At 41.7% G+C, this 18,812-nt stretch overlaps 1 protein-coding gene across 1 annotated transcript in view; it reads left to right on the top strand.

Moving 5' to 3' along the window:
• LRRC9 (leucine rich repeat containing 9) overlaps window positions 1-18,374 on the top strand; it is an 81,808-nt gene extending 63,434 nt beyond the window's left edge. Inside the window, exons 31-34 of the mRNA XM_077820586.1 lie at window positions 832-957; window positions 11,065-11,248; window positions 11,556-11,727; window positions 18,335-18,374. Coding sequence (XP_077676712.1) covers window positions 832-957; window positions 11,065-11,248; window positions 11,556-11,727; window positions 18,335-18,374 — 522 coding nt within the window. The remainder of the gene's footprint in view (window positions 1-831; window positions 958-11,064; window positions 11,249-11,555; window positions 11,728-18,334) is intronic.
• Window positions 18,375-18,812: the final 438 nt, after the last annotated feature.

The raw sequence follows: 18,812 nt of genomic DNA, 5'->3' as shown, positions 1-18,812 counted from the left end.
GAATGGTGGCAAAAATTTTCTGTAGAACCTACTGTTGTTTGTTTGTGTTACCTTGTTAATAGAGAGAAACCCCTCAAAGAAGTGAGATTTGACCCTGTAGACAATGTGCTGGCTGTGTTTTGTAGCAGGATGGAAATGCCATTTCCTCAAATATGTTTTCTGGAGTTGTGAGATTTTTCAAACTTTCTGTATTAGAGCAATATAAAAAGGGAAAATGAATGAGATTCTGAAATGGATGAAAACCCAGCGGAATCAACTCCAGCAGGTTCATGCTATAGCCCAGTAAAAGCAGGAAAAAACCTGGGTGCAATTTATGAAGGAGCAGAAAGCCCAACAGGAAGTGCAGGAAGCCAAGCAACATCAACTCCTACCCAAACTTTCTCTCCAGACTTGGCTGTTTATGGCGTTCCTTCCTTAGAATTGCATAATTCCAACCCTAAAATCCTTATTCAGAGGGGCACTCTCACCTCTCATATCCAAGGTGGTGTTAACAAGGTACACCTGCTACCATAAATCAGCAAGAATCAGCTAGCATCTGTCAGCAGGGTTCAGACACTAACAGGGTGGAATAACAGGAGAACCCTATTTACAGATCCTCAGATAATATATTTATCTTTCCTCTTTCAATCCTATTTTGTGCTAAATTATAGAATATCAATTTTTATGTCCTGTCTATAACACTGCCTGGGACAGGAACAGAGCATTGTCATCTCCATTCATTTTTAGCTCTCTGGTTTCGTTCAGACATTTATTCTTAAGGCAAGTTATTCTCAGGTTTTTCTTCTGGATCAGGATTCCATTTTTAGTATAACTTATATTGTCTCTCCTCAGGTTACTCGCAAGATGTCCCACCGTCCACTGCTTGTGTTTCGATTGCCCAACCTGCAAGTGTTAGATGGAATTACAGTGAGCATGGAGGAGAGGGCAAGAGCTGAGCTTCATTTAATAGAACAACAAGTAAAGAAAAATTCAACATTATTAGAGTCAAACTGAAATTTTAGAACTTTGAAATGAAAAGACCTATTACATCCAGAAGGTCATCTCTTTTAATGAAGGATTGTTTTCACATACACCTTTATGCATTGTTCAATTCAGTCTCAAGTAGTGGAACTTCCACCACTTCACTTAAGAGGCTATTGCATAACCTAACACTGTAGAATTTACTGTCAGGAAATTTGTCCAGATATTCAGCCTAAATTTAACCTTAATTTAGTTCTATTGCCCCTAGTTTTACCCACCTTTACTATTCTAATAATTCCTCTTCCACCCTCAGATATTTGTAGAATCTTAGCATGTTCCTCTCTACTTTGCTCTGTAGACTCTCTTAATCTTTCCTCCTAAAACAAATCTCTAGCCCCTGATCATTTTTGATGCTTTCCCTATGTTCCCTTCAATTTGTAAATGGCTTTCTAGTAATGAGATGTACAGAAATGAACACAGTACTCCAGGTGCTATTATACAACATTGTATAGACAAGGGCTGACATGAAGAAATCAGGTCACCACTGAATTTCATAGGCACTTGTGCACCCAACTAATTTAGGCTCCTTTGAAAATCTTAGTCTGGGACTATTACTTTCTACTTCCTGACAACGATGGCTCTGCATATGCTGTCCAAAATTGCATCGACCTCTTTTGCTACTAGATGCATCACAAACTGAACTGGTACCTATTTTGCTCTTCACTATTACCCTTAAATCTCTTGCCACCCATGACCGTCTTAAATCTCTTTTCAGAGAAAAACAGGGGTTTGACTGCCTTATTTTGTTCGGTCTGCCTCTCTTATTTATAAGATACACTTAATCTTGACATTATTTGGTGAGTCCTTTAGTACAATGATCTTGCCTCTTATTTAACCAACAATATAATTGTGCTCAAGTTAAGACTCTAGCTCAAACAGAGGTTACAGGCTTGATGCAGAAATTACTGAGCGAGGTTCTGTGGTTTGTGTAGGTCAGGCTAGATGATCACGATGGTCCTTTCTGACCTTAACATCTATGAATCTTAAGAGAAATTCAAGTTTTCATGAAATGTGGATTTCAGATGCAGGCTTAATGGGCCTAAACCAGTCCTTTGTGTAAGGAGGTATAACTCCATTCATTGTCGTGGAAGGAGTTACAACCACTTATAGCAAGGCTGAATTTGGACTGATATGTTCAGGGGTATATGGAGGCCTTTTGCATGGAGAGAAGTGTATTTATGTGGCACTTACTAATTGCATCCTTCATCTGATACTTTTATAAAAAGTTCCAGGAAAATCCAACTTTATTACAAGTACAATGTTATTACCATGATTCAATATTCGCAAAAAGAAAAGGAGTACTTTTGGCACCTTACAGACTAACCAATTTATTTGAGCATAAGCTTTCGTGAGCTACAGTTAGTCTCTAAGGTGCCACAAGTACTCCTTTTCTTTTCATGATTCAGTATTGACAGTTACAATGACTTCCACACAAATATACTGTCCTCTTTGGTTCTGATAATACCAGACTGATAAGCTTTTGATACAGCAAAGTGACAGGAACAGGACTTGCCATAGGAGGATCCACTCACACAACATCTGTCATCCTCCTCATTGGATCAGTCCATAGTCCCAGACTCATCTTCCCCATTTCCAGAAGACTATAAGTCTTACTAAGACTTCCTAAGGAGGATGGCTGCAGAAGCTTTGGGCATCCAGGCTTAGTTTGTCTAAGAGAATACTCAAACTTTTGGACATTCTTCAGTCCTCAGCCCCAGGGAGGATTGCCCTCCCTATAAATGAACCTCTCTGGGAGCCAGTGAAGACCTTGCAGCACATGCTAGCTTCCTTAGTTCCCTTAACTAAGCATGTGGGCAAGCAGTACTAAGTCCCCATTCAAGGCATTTAATATTTCTCCTCTCTCCCAGGTCCAAACTCCCTTGTGGTTACTGCCACAAACAAGAGGACACAACAGGGAAGGTACAAATTGATTCCCAAAGAGAAAAAGGCCAAGAGACTGGATTTAATGGACAGATTTATTCCACCTTGTCTCTCCAAATGCGCATAGCTAATAGGAGGCTCTTTTATCTAAGTATGATTTTGTGAACTAGAACACATTAACTGGAACTGGAAGATGCGAGGGAGGAATGTCAGGCTTTCGTGGTAGAAGGCTACCTAGTAGCCAAGACATCACTCCAGCTGGCGCTTGATGTAGCAGATGCTTCTTCCAGGATTATGGCCTCAGCTGTAACAATGAGAAGAGCCTCCTAAATACAGAACTCCAGCATAGCGCTTGAAGTTCAACATGATATAGAAGACCTCCCCTTTGATAGGTGGTTTCTGTTTTCTGAGAAAACCAGTGAGACTCAACGCTTATTTAAAGTGTGTTACATTAAGCTCTTTTGGGAGGAGGAGAGATCTGTACCCCAGCCATCCAGAGAGGGCAACGAGGGGGTCAGCAACAATATGCTCAATACTTCCAGCAGTATTCTAGGCAGCATTCCTTTTCAAAGAGGAGGCATAAACAGAGGAAGTGGTTCTCTGATTCCACCTGTAACCAGCTAGCTCATCCTCAATCCGCTTTGGGCGAAAAGCCCTTTTGACTTTTGCCTCAAGGACAGCATTCTAGCCACCAGCAATCTCCTCTCATATTCCTTTTCTCTGGGGACAGACTGTCCCACTTTTGCTATGATTGGGAAGCCATAACTGGAGGCAAATGGGTCTTAAGCACTTTGAGAGTAGGATATACTATCCAATTCCTCCCATCCCTTTTCAGGGATCCATCTCAAAAATTGTTACTTCATCAAGAACTTCAAAGGTCATAGAAGAAGTCCTTCTTCAAAAATTAGGGGATGATATTTTATTCCTGGTACTTTCTGATCCCCCAAGTGAAAGGTGGGGTCAAAAACCCATACTTGATCTTTGAAATGGCAACGAGTACGTCATGTATATTAGGTTTTATATGGTCACCCTAGTGACCCTCCCCTTGTTAGATCACGATGACTGGTTTGCTGCCCTCAGTCTTCACGACACCTACTTCCATATGGCAGAGCCACAGGAAGTTGCTGAGACTTGTAGTAGGAGACCAACATTAGCAATACACAGTCCTCTCCTTTTGCCCGTCCTCTGCCTTGCATATATTCACCCAATGCATGCCGTCATTACTGCCATATCTTAGGATGGAGGGAGTGTCTCCCTTAACGGGACTATTTGCTTATGCAGGGCAAATCGGAAGACCAAGTCCTTAGTCGTGTCCAATTTATACCATGTCTCTTTGATCATCTGGGACTCATCCTGTACAAATTAAAATCCACATTAGTTCTAAAATCTTGCCCCTTCTCCACACTCTGAGTATGTTTTGAAGTTGCTGTCCACATGGCCCTTTGTACTTATGTCATTCGGCATGCAAGATTGGCTCCATACTCTTCAGGGAAGATTAAAATTGGTTTTACGCCCAAACTGTCATCTTTTGCACATTCTAGTTTGGGTGCCTCTGGCAGTCCTGGCATCCCTAAAGCAGTGGACAGATCAGAGCAATATTTGTGCGTTGTACATTTTGCTCATTTCCACCCATCCCTGCCCCCAAACACAACCATAGTTACATTTGTCTTGATAGGTTGATGTGCACATCTGGGGACACTGAGAGCCCAACCTTTGTGGACAGAACAGGAGACATAAGGACAGCCATACTGGGTCAGACCAAAGGTCTGTCTAGCCCAGTATGCTGTCTTCCGACAGTGGCCAGTGCCAGGTGCCCCAGAGGGAACGAACAGGTAATCATCAAGTGATCCATCCCCTGTCGCCCATTTCCAGCTTCTTGGAAACAGAGGCTAGAGACACCATCCCTGCCCATTCTGGCTAATAGCCATTGATGGACCTATCCTCTATGAATTTATCTAGTTCTTTTCTGAACCCTGTTATAGTCTTGGCCTTCACAACATCCTCTGGCAAAGAGTTCCACAGGTTGACTGTGCATTGTGTGAGAAAATACTTCTTTTGTTTGTTTTAAACCTGCTGCCTATTTCCTTTGGTGGCCCCTAGTTCGTGTGTTATGAGAAGGAGTAAATAACACTTCATGTCACAGTGTGGGACTCACCCCTGTGGCGCCTCCTGCTGGTCTCTCAGGGAATTAGCTCTTCCAGCCTCTGGAGCGCCCTCTGCAGGCCGGTGTCCCGCTTGCCATTGGCCCCGTGTCCCTCCCAGACCCCGGTGCCCCTTCTATTCAGGGTGCTGCCCCCTGGCAGTACCCCCACAGTCTCTGGGTCTCCCCTCCCGGGGAACCCCCACCCGCTATCCCCACTTCGCCTCAGTCTTTGGCTACTGCCAGTCACCATTGAGCTCCCGCACACTGGGGCAGAGTGCAGTGTATAAGCCAATCATCACAGGCAAGGGGGGTTTGGACCTGCTGCCTCTGCGTACCTTTGGGCTGCCCCCTGCAACCCCAGTACCTATCCTAGGCCGTCTGCCAGGCCTGCAGCCTGGGGGCTTTCCAGTCTGGAGTCTCCCAGCTTCTCTGGCCTTCCCCAGCCCTGCTTCACCTCAGGTACCCAGGTATGCTCCCTAATAGCCAGGCCCATCTCCCTCCACAGCTAAAGGAGACTTTGTCAGCTCCTGGCCCACTGCCCTCTTATAAGGGCCAGGGCCAGCTGAGCCCCGGTTGGGATGTGGCCATAGCTGAGCCTGCTTCCCCAATCATCCTGGGAACTGCTTGCTCCCAGCCACAGCCCTCTCCTGGGCTGTTTTAAGCCCATCAAGGCTGGAGCGGGTGACCACCCCGCTACATTTCCTTATTTACTTTCTCCACACCAGTCATGATTTTATAGACCTCTATCATATCCCACACTTAGTCGTCTCTTTTCCAAGCTGAAGAGTCCCAGTCTTATTAATCTCTCATCATACGGAAGCCATTCCATACCCCTAATCATTTTTGTTGCTCTTTTCTGAATCTTTTCCAATTCCAATGTATCTTTTTTGAGATGGGGTGACCAAATCTGCACGCAGTATTCAAGATGTGGGCGTACCATGGATTTATACAGAGGCAATATGATATTTTCTGTCTTATTATCTATCCCTTTCTTAATGATTCCCAACATTCTGTTAGCTTTTCTGACTGCCACTGCACATTGAGTGGATGTTTTCAGAGAACTATCCACAATGACTCCAAGATCTTTCTTGAGTGGTAACTGCTAATTTAGACCCCATCATTTTATATGTATAGTAGAGATTGTTTTCCAATGTGCATTACTTTGCATTTATCAACATTGAATTTCATTTGCCATTTTGTTGCCCAGTCACACAATTTTGAGAGATCCTTTTGTAGCTCTTCGCAGTCTGCCTGGCACTTAACTATTGTGAGTAGTTTTGTATCATCTGCACATTTGTGTATCACCACCTCACTGTTTTACCCCTTCTTCCAGATCATTTATGAATGTTAAATAGGACTGGGCCCAGTACAGACCCCTGGGGGACACCACTATTTACCTCTCTGCATTCGGAAAACTGACCATTTATTTCTACCCTTTGTTTCCTATCATTTAACCAGTTACCAATCCATGAGAGAACCTTCCCTCTTATCCCATGACTGCTTACTTTGCTTAAGAGCCTTTGGTGAGGGACCTTGTCAAAGGCTTTCTGAAAGTCTAAATTCACTATATCCACTGGATCCAGCCTTGTCCACATGCTTGTTGACCCCCTCAAAGAATTCTAGTAGATTGGTGAGGCATGATTTCCCTTTACAAAAAATGTTGACTATTCCTCAACATATTATATTCAGCTATGTGTCTGACAATTTTGTTCTTTACGTATCATATTACATGTCAGTTTTCTAAAGCTTTGAGCAATTTACATTTGCCAACCCTTTCTCCTTCACATCAGGAGCTTGTCCATTCATGTATTTACCAGCAATACAACAGCAATGTATTATGTGAACAAGCAGGGAGGAGCTCAGTCCAGTCAGATCTATCAGGAAGCGATGAAGTACTTTTGCATCAAGGAAGACATTGTCCCCATGGCCGCTCACTACCTGGTCCAAGAATCAGCTGATTGACCACCTCAGCAGGAATTTCTCCAGAAATCTCAAGTGATCTGTGAAGAACAGCATCTTGAGATCAATTTTCAGGGCCTAGGTCAACCGATGGAATGCCCTATTTGCAATAAATGACTACAAGAAATGCTCACAGTTTTGCTCTCTAGTGGGTCAGTCCCTGCTCTCTCTCTGATGCCTTCTAACTGAGCTTGGGGTTTGTGCTAATCTATGCCTTCCCTCCCATTCTGCTCATTCCTCAGGTCTGTCTCACACCAAACTGATATTCATTGTTCCAACCTTGTCGAGATGTCAGTTCTCCGATCTACTCAGTCTGTTGGTCCAACCTCTAAGACTTCTTCCCCTCCTTCGAGATCTTCTGTCAGAACACTGTGGTCAGATGTGGCATCCAGATCTGGGCAGCCTGTACCTCATGGCGTGGATGCTAAACGGTTAGATAAAGCAGAAGAGAGATGTTGAACAGTACAAACCAATGCACTGGATCAAACCTACTTGGCCAAATGGAAACACTTCTCAATCTGGACTGCTGGTCAGGGAATTCAGCCAATGGAAGCCCAGATTCAGGATGTTTTAGAGTACCTATTGCACCTTAAATTGTCAGACCTTTCTCTCAGTTCTCTGAGGGCCCACGTAGCAGTGGTTTCGGTGTTCCATCCCCTGATCCAAAGAAAAGTTCTCTTTTTGTTTTTCCCCCAACTCTGTAGTAGTTAGGTTTCTGAAAGGTGTTACTCGCCTCTTCCCTCCAATAAAGAACACTGTTCCCTTTTGGGACCTTCACACTGTGCTCACTACCCTCATGGGTTCCCCATTCGAGCCTTAACTGCTCGCTCTCTCTTTGACAAAAGATGACCTTTCTTATTGCACTAACATCTGCCAGAAGGGTAGGTGTACTTCAGGCACTGGTGGTAGGACCTCCATATACCCAGTTTTTCAAAGGCAAAGTAACCTTAAGGCCACATTCAAAACTAACTAAAATGGTAACGAGCGATTCATCTCAACCAAATATTATACTTGCCTCTCTATTTTCTGAAGCCACAGACAAATGTAGGTGTCTGTGCTGTGTCTCATTCCTATGGAGGAAAGTCTGTTCGGAAATTTGTTGATTTATAAGCTTGAAAATTATGATTTGGTACGGAGTCTGCATGCCACAGGTGCAGCAGATTGCTTAGCTTTAAGTCTCCTGGTTGTCCTGTGTCAATCATTTTGTTGTAGTAAACCATAACGGATTTTTATTAAAAACAGGTATCACAGGAAATGCTCTTGACATAGACTGATTTTTGCATTTTATGCTTTAAGACATCCAAGAACTTCCAGGGATCTAAGCGGCCCCAGGACCTCCATCCCCTCCCACTGAAAGTTCCCCACCACCACCATTGAAATCTGAGACCACTGGCTATCATGCTGCCCAATGGAATCTTAATATTTCCTTATGCGCCTTCACCGGGCGGTCTGTATCCACATGTTCTCTTACACTTGGATTGTAAGCTCTGTGGGACAGGGAGCATGTTTTCATTTGGTGTTTGTACAGGGCCTAGCACAGGGGGAGCCTGATCCATAGTTGGGCTCCTAGGTGCTACCCCAATATGAAGGAGCCATGTAGTGAGCATTCTTTGGTTCCATTGCAGACTGGTGATTTTCACATCACTGGGTGCACTTTCTTCAGATCTTTGTTTAATTGATCCATTATTTGCCTGGTGTCCAGAAGGTAGTACACATTTTAACCATCCATCCCTACCACAGCATATGTGTAAAACAGTGAGGAGAGCTGGGTTCGTTTCCCAGCTCTGCCACTTACTTGCTATGTGGCTTTATATTGGGCAAGCCACTTAACCTCTTCATGCCTCAGTTTCTCTGTTTATAAAGCACAGTAACACCACTTTCTCACCTGGGTAAAGCATTTTGAAGTCTATGGATAAAACACTGTAAGTAGTCAGGATTAATATAGGCATCACTAGTCAGCTTTGATTGCCCATTTGTCCAACTTTCTCCCAAACACCTCCGTATCATACTGTCCCGTATGTATGAGAGGAACTCCGCATAACATCTACAAAGCCATTATATGCCAATAGTCTCCTTTAAACTCAACTCTGCCAGGATACCTACAAAACACTTGACAATGGCTAAGCAGTTGCTGTGACCGCTGCTTACACTAATCCTAATCATCTCACCGTTGCCTTGTGCTCCCCATCTGCTTGTAGTAATTACCCATTCTCTCATCATACATTTCGACTGTAAGCTCTTGGGGGTAGAAACACTCTTTATGTCATGTGTGCGACATGCTTTATTGTGATAAGGCTCTCTTGGTGCTACTGCAATACAAATAATAAAGGTGTCAATTTAATAAAGGTATAATTGATTTCCCTGATCTTAGGGCTAACATTGATAGTAAATCACACACAATCCAGATATGTCAAAATCCCTGTATATCGGGTTCTGCCTTAAACCTGACCTTACAAACACATGCAATCACAGACCTCCTTATGGATACGCTAGCATGTCAATTGGTAGGATCAGGGCTTTAGTGAGTTACTTTGCTACTGAACACATTTTTGCCACTTGAAGCCACAGTCCTTGTATACAAGAGTTCAAGGCACTTGTGGATTGAGTCACTGCATGTGTAAATGTTTTATTTCAAAACTGACCTGTATTCTTATACATTGGAAATCACTTAAATAGAAAACATAGCAGGATTAGCAAAGCAAGAGAAGTATGTTAAGGCAATATCTTTAGAGATATCTCTGTTTTATGTTAAGGTTCAATGAAGATGTTATACCTAGTTAGCTAGAACAGAACTGAGCCATTATCTCATTAGGTCATTGAAGTGGAACAACAGAAAAGATTTTTCAAGTTTGTCAGTTGCATTCTAGTTGTGCTTTTTCAAGTCCTTGTTAGAAAGTAAGGAGTGAAACCCTATGGTGTCATTTAAGTGGAAAAAATGCTTTTGATGTTAAACTTCAAAACAAATTTTCTCAGCAGTAAGTAGGTTAGCACCTTATTTCCTACTACTCAGGTTGTTGTTGGAATGCTCGGTACATAGTATGCCATTGCTTTTTTGTCTTTATGCTTATATTTCTCTCCTCTTGTTAATGCTTTTCACTATTGACTTGGAGATGGTTTTAAGGATGGACAATCAGTCACTTTACTTGCATATTTTATAGGGTTTTTTTTACAATTTATTTCTGCATTTCAAAAACAATAGTAAATTTCTTTTAACCAGACAAATGAGCACTGACTTATACTCAGCATAACATCAGACACTAGGATTTTACTTATGAAACAGTATACATAGATTTATTTATGAATTGGTTGGTATGGTATTATAAAGATCTTTTCAACATTGCAATTTTACAAGCCCTCTGCTGATCATCAGTTTACACATTAGATGTATTCTTCTTTTTTATAAATAGCTCTGGTGTGCTACTGTAGCTTAGCTCCCAGAGTGCTCCCCAAACTTTAGCAATCCCCAGATTTTGTAAATATATAATCGTTAATCCATTCAGCATGCACAGCTTCTATTTTTGTGCTGCAGTTCAACTGGCAACTAAAATAGTTTAATCTCAAGTTAGTAACAGTAGACTGACTGCCCGATCCTATAATCCTTTACGTAAAGTTTTCCCATTGACATTATTATTATGAATTATTTGTACCACAGTAGTGCCTAGAGGCCCTGAACAGAATTGGAGCTCCATTTTTCTTGGTGCTAACACGGAGACAATCCCTGCCCCAGAAATCTTACAGTCTTCATTGACAAGAAAAAGGGCAGGAGAAGGAAAATATTATTATCCCCATTTGAAAGCCAGAAACACAGAGGTTATCTGACTTGCCCAAGGTCACATGGAGTCTATAACAGAACCAGGAACCTAACAGAGTTCTCTTCAGTCCTAGTCCAGTGTCTTAACTACAAGACCAAAGACTCCTCTCAAAGACTGTTTTAGTAAGTATTATTTGTGCATATGTTTTTCTGGGATCATGCTCTAATACAGTATCTATGCAGCTTATGTATTTTGCCTCAAAGACCAAACTATGAGACCTATTTACTTGCCTTTTGTTTTATTATGTAGGGAATCCCAGTTGCAAACTCCCCTATGGACTGTGGATTTCCTGGATTACCAATTACCTTTTCAAAACATCCTCCCATGAGAGTAACAAATGTGAATCTGCTTGAGGGCATCAACCATTTATTTGGATCTGACCTCATGTTTCCTCATGTATTTGAAGATCCTTTACTGAATGAGGCAAATAAACGTGAGTATAGTATTCTGGTTCCTTTCCTGAATGTAAAATATCATTATATATTTTCCAGTACTGGACATTACATATAGGCTAAATAGAGTAATTTTAATAAGGGCATTTTGACTTGCCAAAGATATCTTGGAGACTATCTGGAACTAATGGTATTTCAGTTGCATTTAAAAAAAAAAAAAAAAAAAGACATTCGTTCATTCATAGTTGACTTTATTTTGTACTATTTATATATAACTAAATCTTTGTGCACACCCTGTTATTACTGTTGTGATGTCTGGAGGGTGTCCATATACATTTTGTGATTCAGATAAGAAATCTAAGAACCCAGGAATGGTGACAAATAATCCTCGAAGCATCCATGCAGAAATAGCTCTCAGGCAAGTAAAAGGAGCAACAGCTAATCTTCTAAACCAGTTGACACAGAGTGGTACTACCCGAACTGCATTTGTACACCAGAACAGCAGAGAAAATGACGGCAGGTGAGACTCTTATCAGCAGGAAACATTGTTTTTCCTATTTTTGCTAGCACGATGCTTCCCTTCTTCCTTAATCACTCTACAACTGGGAAAAACTGACTTTTTCTTCTTTCCAGGGCTGACAGCGTTTTCTTTCCTCCAACCCCTTCTCCCGTCATCCAAAAGATGTGTTTTAATTGAGTCACCATTCCCAGCTTCCCCTGAGGGATATGTTTTCCTGTCCCCTGATAAAGCTCCTAATGTGACTAGTAAGACCAAAAAACATGCAGATAAAAAGGTTAGCGCTAGAACAATGACTCATTTGGCATGTGATTAAGATAACGTAATGAACAGGAGCAAGCAAGTGTCCCACAAATCCAAGCTGATTCTGTAATGTAGCTTGCTCAAGCCTTCCTGTTTCATTTTTTGTTTTCTTCACAGTTCCTAATTTTTTGTTTACTATTTTAAAAATTGAATATATCACCATAGCAGCAATTAAGAGTGAACCTGTTGTTATGACCAGGAATGCTCAAGGTTAAAAATGATTATCTCAAAACAAAGGCCCGACCCCACTAACACTTAATGCCAAGCATAGTACTTATTACCTTGAGACTACAAGCCAGTGAGACTATTAATGAATAATAATGTGCAATGATTATTTATTTGTATTACTGTTGGACCTAAGAAACCTAGTCCTGGGGCAAGACCCCCTTATGCTAGGCACTGTACATTGAAATCAGAACTACACTCAGTAGCTGGTGTTTGCAAGATCAAGGCCCAAGAGAGCATTTGTCTTAGGACAAATGTCACACATTATTATACCTACAGACCATACAGTTCTATGGCAGCTTAAATCCCATTTCTTGTGTCATTGCATTAGTGCTACAGTACAATCAGTTGATGCCCAAAATACAACTCAAAATGTGTTACATAGCAAGGATTCTGTCTATCATACTTTGAGAGTTAATTCCATGCTTTTTCTTACTAGAAAAATGTGCATGAAGATGGAGAATCACATTTTGCCCCTCAGGCTCAAAGTACACTGGCAAAACGTTAGGAAGTAAAAAGAATTGGATAGAAAATAATACTGAAAATATTATATTGCCTTCTTATAAGTTGGTGGTACACCCTTCACCTTGAATAGTGTGTGCAAATCTGGTTACGCAGTCTCAAAAAATATACACCAGAAACAGGAGTCCAGAAATGAACATGAAAATGTTGAGGGATAGATGTGTTCCCTATGGTGTTTGGAAGATAAACGCTTGAGTTCTAGAGTTTGGTGCTGAGGTATTAGATCTGCGTAAGGCCCTCCTCGTAAGGCACTACTTTCAGGGTACTGGGAGACTGTAGGGGCTGGAGTCCTTGACCTTCCCTGTCTGACAAACAGCATTTTGGTTACTGTCTAGAACACAGCATGGAGCAGACTTCTGAAAGTGACTGAGTTGAAGCATCCAGAGCAGCCAAGCACCATGGGCTTATCCAGGGAAACCCTGAGCTCCTCTGTTCTGATAAATGGCTCTTATACCAAAGTGTCCCATGCCAAGGAGCAGTACTGACTGGGTACAATTGCCATAGTAACCCTTTTGAAGCAACCTAGCACAGAAAAGAAACATGAAGGACAAGAAACCAGCTGCCATTTATAAGCAACTTCCTCCTCTGAGCCACTATGCCTGTACTCCTTTACTGTCCAGCATCCTGGGCACCTACTGAACAGAATATTGACCTGATTATACAGTAGAGCCCATGTATCAACTATGTTTGCCACTTAGACAATACAGTGATAGGCTCCTGAGAAATAAGCAAGATATAATTATTTCAATTTAAATAATAAAAAGAAGCCCCTGCAAAGCTCTGGGTGACCTAACACATAATTAATAGTGTAAAACCTCAGTAGCATTAAAATAATTATTCAAAAAGGAACAGGCAGCCTCCACCTACATAAAAGAGCCTTTTCACCCCTTCAGCACATGGGAAGCAAACCTAAAGCCTTCTCCAAGAACCTTGAACAGATGAGTTTTGCAGCCTGTCCAAAGATCTAGACAGATCCAAAAGTGCATCCACAGTAAACTGGTGCATCAGACTGGCCGCAGAAAAGAGCCAGGGTATCAACCTAGATCCAGGGACCAGTGCCTTTGAAGTGCTAGAGATATCTGATTTCATGCCACCATCGCTCCTCATGCAGTTTGGTTCAGCTCTGCATTTCATCAGGGACTGCTGTGAGATTTTCTCCTGACCACAGGTAGCCTAAACTCAGATATCAGGGTGATGAGTGTGATATTGAAACCTAGATTGTTGGAGTCAGTGGTCCAGCACTATTCACAGGGCTGTTCAGAGCGCATGGAGCAATTTCATTGCTCACACTAACCTGTGCAGCTCCATTCCATGAGGACATTCCAGAATGCCTGGCCAATTCCACTCTGCCTTGTACGTGATCTGTAAGAATTGTGCAACGTACCACCTCAAGGGCAGTTAGCATTAATAGGTCCACTTTGTGCTGACTGGCTCAGGTACTCCTGTGACCTTAGACAACTCTTGCCTTATTTCAAGATGAGCTCTGGGAGTCTCATACAAACCTATACTTCCTTGCAGGTGGGCTCCCTTGCCTGAATAGTTCCAAGCTAACACAGATGTTCCAGGGCAAATGGTCAGAGGAAATGACCAACGGACATTCATAGCTAATTCATAAAGGGTGAATTTTACCCCCAGTGTGTAGGCTTTTGCTGGCCCTCTGTGCAGGACTCAATGTCTCCCACACTACTTAATTAGAATGTTGTTGCTCTGATGTGTGCACTTATTTTTACTTGGGGCAGAAGTACTTTTCACTTAAAGCTGTGTGCATTATTCTTTCCTTGGCAAGTGGATTGACTTACACTAGAACAGAGGTAGTCACACCAGTCCTTTTTATATTTAAAAGAACCAACTATGCAGAGAGTGGAGATGATGCTGTGGGAAGGATTCTGCATTAATAGAAATGCCTGCTTTACCGGAAACAGCACATTTGTTCCTAAAATCTCTTCCAGCTCTTTTGCACAATGGCCATGCTTTCCTTGGTGGTTTTCTTTATTATCTTTATGAAGACGACGAACATATTAAGACCATCTTGTTGTAACCTGTTTACTATTGTAGTATAATTCAGAGACAAAAATACATTAAAATGGATTAAGGTTGAGAGGGCATTTCAATAACTTGATGAAAAAACATTACAGGGATATTGTAACATCACAAAGCCATGCATTGTAAACTGAGGAAAGTCAAACTTAAGGTTACACTTCAAAGAAATCCAACCCTGTTAAGGTAACAAAAACACAGTGAAGGCACCCAAATTACGTAACTATTGCATAGCATCATGCAATAGTCATATGATTTTAATATTTGTGGTCCTGGATTAGATCAAACTGAATCTAAAGACACATTAGATTTTTTGAATACCCTCCACGCCCACCATGACATCATTACAGGGCACCGTTAAGGTTCTTTGTGTACCTTAACTGTACATTTCTTAACTTAATGTGTTTAGAGTTCTTTGAAGTATAACTTTAACTGAATTTCCTGGGCTTATAATGCTTGGTTTGTGGATAATATGATAGCTCTGTAATGATTTTTACATTTAAATTACGGACATACACTCTTGACCTTAGCTCTATTTTACCATAATTTTTTGCCTGGGGATTTCTTTGGTTTTTTTTAATGTATTAAAAATGTTGTACACATACAACAATAAACAATAAACCCAAAGGAAAATGGGTTTTTAATTTGAAAATTTATAGATCACCTTTAAATCATTTTTTATTTTAACTTTTATGGGCAGCTTCCCAGTACTCCAAAGAAGTCAATGTGTACCAGCCAGTGAAGTTGTGTTTTATAGCTGCTTTGCATCACCAGAGCAGCAGAAAACAGCTGAAGTGTGCTGGTGAATCTAGCCCTTAATTTACAATTGACTGATTGGTTTACAGGGCTTATGAGTGAGATTGTGCTATGCAAAGGGCTCATGGAGAGCCCAGCCCAAGTCCAAAGTAACTGTGTGTTAAAGGCTCTCCCGTCAGTTCCACTGGCAGCGTGCTTTAGTGCACAGGGGTTCCCCGCTGCACTGTTGCCTTCGCTCCACTCAAGCACTGCAGCCCAAACTAGCCTGCAGCAATAGACTCTTTAAAGAGCAGTTGGGCCAGTTAATCTACCAATGAGAACTTTAGATATGTGTTCAGTCTCCCTCATACCAATGAGTCATTACCACTATTTGCATGAAAATTAACTGTAGTTGAATGATTGGCTGATTTACCTCTGACACACTAGCACTACTTAAGAGTTACCTGTGCTGTTGACCTGAGCCATCCATGGCCTACAGAATTATAACAATTACAGACAACAAGCAGTAATAATTTAGCTTAATTACAACCTAATTTATTCAAATACAGCCTATGCACAAGACTTCAATTAATTTTACATATATGAAAAATGTGAAGTGTGTTGTTTTGCTGTTAATATAACATGGACCAAAGAAAAGACTCACAAAGGATGCTACAATTTTTCAAAGGACAGAGTTTTTAATTAATTTATAAACTAATGAATAGACTTGTCAATTCTCGAAAATTCATTCTGTAGTCAGAGAGCAAGTGCTGTAAATTTAGATGTACCCTATTTTTCCATACAAAGCAAAGAGGTTGAATCCCTGATTTAAGTGCAAAATGGAACTTAACCTCAACTCTGAATTCCCAAACAGCACCTTCGGAATATAATTTTTCTTGTCTTTGTTCCCTCAAGTGGTTGAATATTAAAATATCCCAGGCCTCAATGTGGCAGGTTTTCAACATTTTATTAATTTACATTTTAGGCTAAAAGAAACTTCATGCCAAAGAGATACTGCCAAGTCATAGGAGCTGCACCTTGTGGAAAAAAAAAAAAAAAGAGTACGCTTTCATTTAAATGCCTAAAGAGGGTTGTAAGCACCTAGTGGCACACAGCTAGGTTTTAAAATATTGGTTTTTACTTCTTTTAAAGCTAAGGTGACAGTTGGAGACAATTCAGGGCACTATATCCCTTAAGCAGGAATGGAAAGTCCTATCAGCTGGTCGTGGAGTATAAGTGAATCCCACATTAAAAAGCTGGGAGGGGTTCTTGCAAGTCGCATGCTAACAGCACAGACCCAGGAATGACCCTCTGTTACCATACATACTTTCAGATTACACACTAACAAATGGTCAAAAACTCTCTCAGGGTATGTCTACACTGCAATTAGACACCCAGGGCTGACGTGAGCCTAGTGCCAGCAGGCTCAGGCTAAGGGGCTGTTTAATTGCATTGTAGACATTTGGGCTCAGGGACCCTCACAGCCCCAGCCTCAGGTTATCTGCAGTATAGACATACCCTCCATCTTCAGAGACATCACCAAGTTGGAATTGGCTGAAAACCCATCCGAGTGGAACATATAATCAGATGTTGAATGTTGTCATTTATAAGCCAGTAATGGCACATTTCATTTGCTTAACATCTGTGAACCAGCTAGTCATACATATGTAGGGTAAAATTTTCAGAAGCACATATGTCACAGGGTCTGCAACTCACCGTTTGGCTCAGCTGGGGAATTACCTCACCACTGTCCACACCGCATCTGGCAGTTGCTCGGCCTGTTGCTTCAGTCACTCACACTGCAGCCGAACTCCCGTTAGTCCGAAGCTGCAGTGCCTCTCCTTCGTGGCTTAGCCCTCTGGCCAAGTCGTCATCATCTGCCTCTTCCGGCAGATTACCAGAGTCTCCTTCCTCAAAGTCTCAGACCGTGTCCTAAATCCACTGTAGTGGCTGTGATGCTCCCACAGTGGCTGATAGGGGAACCTGGGCTCATCCTCTATACCAGGTTCTAATCCAGGGACCCTTGAACCAGCAATTCAGGTCTATCCCTCTTGGACCTTGCTGCGCCTTCCCCAGTCTGCGTCCTACTCTGCCGTTCTGAGGCCCCTACTACCTCCTTGCATCAGGGAGCGTGACTGGAGGCTGACCTCCCTGCAACCCCATTCCAGCCTCAACTCCTAGGCTTTGTAGAAGCCCTGCCTGTTCCTGCCCAGGTGAGCTTTCTTCTCAGTCTCATTGCCCCTTAGCTCCCCAGCAGATGTGGTCCAAGGCTCTCTTGGCACTTTCAACTCCATCCATGCCCCATCACAACGTAAGTCGTGAGCTTAAGTCCCAAATTAAAGTCAAAGGGATTTAGGCTCCTAAGCGACTTAAGTGCTTTTCAAAATGGTATTTAGCCATCTAAATCACTTAGACCTGGCAACACTGAGTGGAGCAATGCCTAAATACCTTTACAAATCTAGGCCTGCATGATGTAGGTGCTTTTGAAAATTTTACTCATCATCCTTATTTCATAGGATTAGCTATGAAAGTATTCACAGAGCATAGAGGGTGAAATCCAGGCCCCAGTGCGGTCAATGGTAAATTTCCTCCTGAGTTCAGCAAGGCCAGGATTTCACCCATATGTGTATATATATGATGGTTGTTATTTACTTGTATGATAGGAATAAACATCCAATTAGCTGATTTGTTATTGTGCTATAAAATTGAGAGTTTTTACTGCTCTAAATTAATTCCTCCTTTATAAAGCTGTCACTATGGTTTGACTTGTAATGTTTCTTTCTTGCAGGATGCCAGCCAATAGCCCCTCCAGGCCAAATCGAATGTAAACTTCTATAAGAAAAATGGACAAGTGAAATATTGAGCCAGACTCATCCCTGGTATTACTCCATTGACTTTAGTGGAGTTACACCACGGAAGAATTTGTCCTGTTCTGTTTATATTCATAGTTGCCAGGTAAAGATTAATAATGATTGATATGAAGTGTGAACTAACTAATTAAGTTTCTATTGTTGATGAAGCAAACATTCATGCACATAGAACATCATGATCCAAACAATGGATACGACTTGAGACAAATACTGCTTTCACTTATGCTGATGTATATCCATTGAATACAGTGGAAAAGATCCCCTGAAGTAAATACTTAGTCCAGATTTACACTGGTGTAGCTGAAGGCAGAATCTGGTCTCTCCATCTTTTACAGGATTTTTTTCAACAACCTCAGGAACTTTCACAAAAATATGAATTAATTGCTCTTTGGTTTA

This window comes from Eretmochelys imbricata, chromosome 6 (genome assembly GCF_965152235.1).
Source record: "Eretmochelys imbricata isolate rEreImb1 chromosome 6, rEreImb1.hap1, whole genome shotgun sequence".
Classification (NCBI taxonomy): domain Eukaryota; kingdom Metazoa; phylum Chordata; order Testudines; family Cheloniidae; genus Eretmochelys; species Eretmochelys imbricata.
Note: the sequence above shows the minus strand (reverse complement) of the source record. Positions and strands in the feature narration are given on the sequence as shown.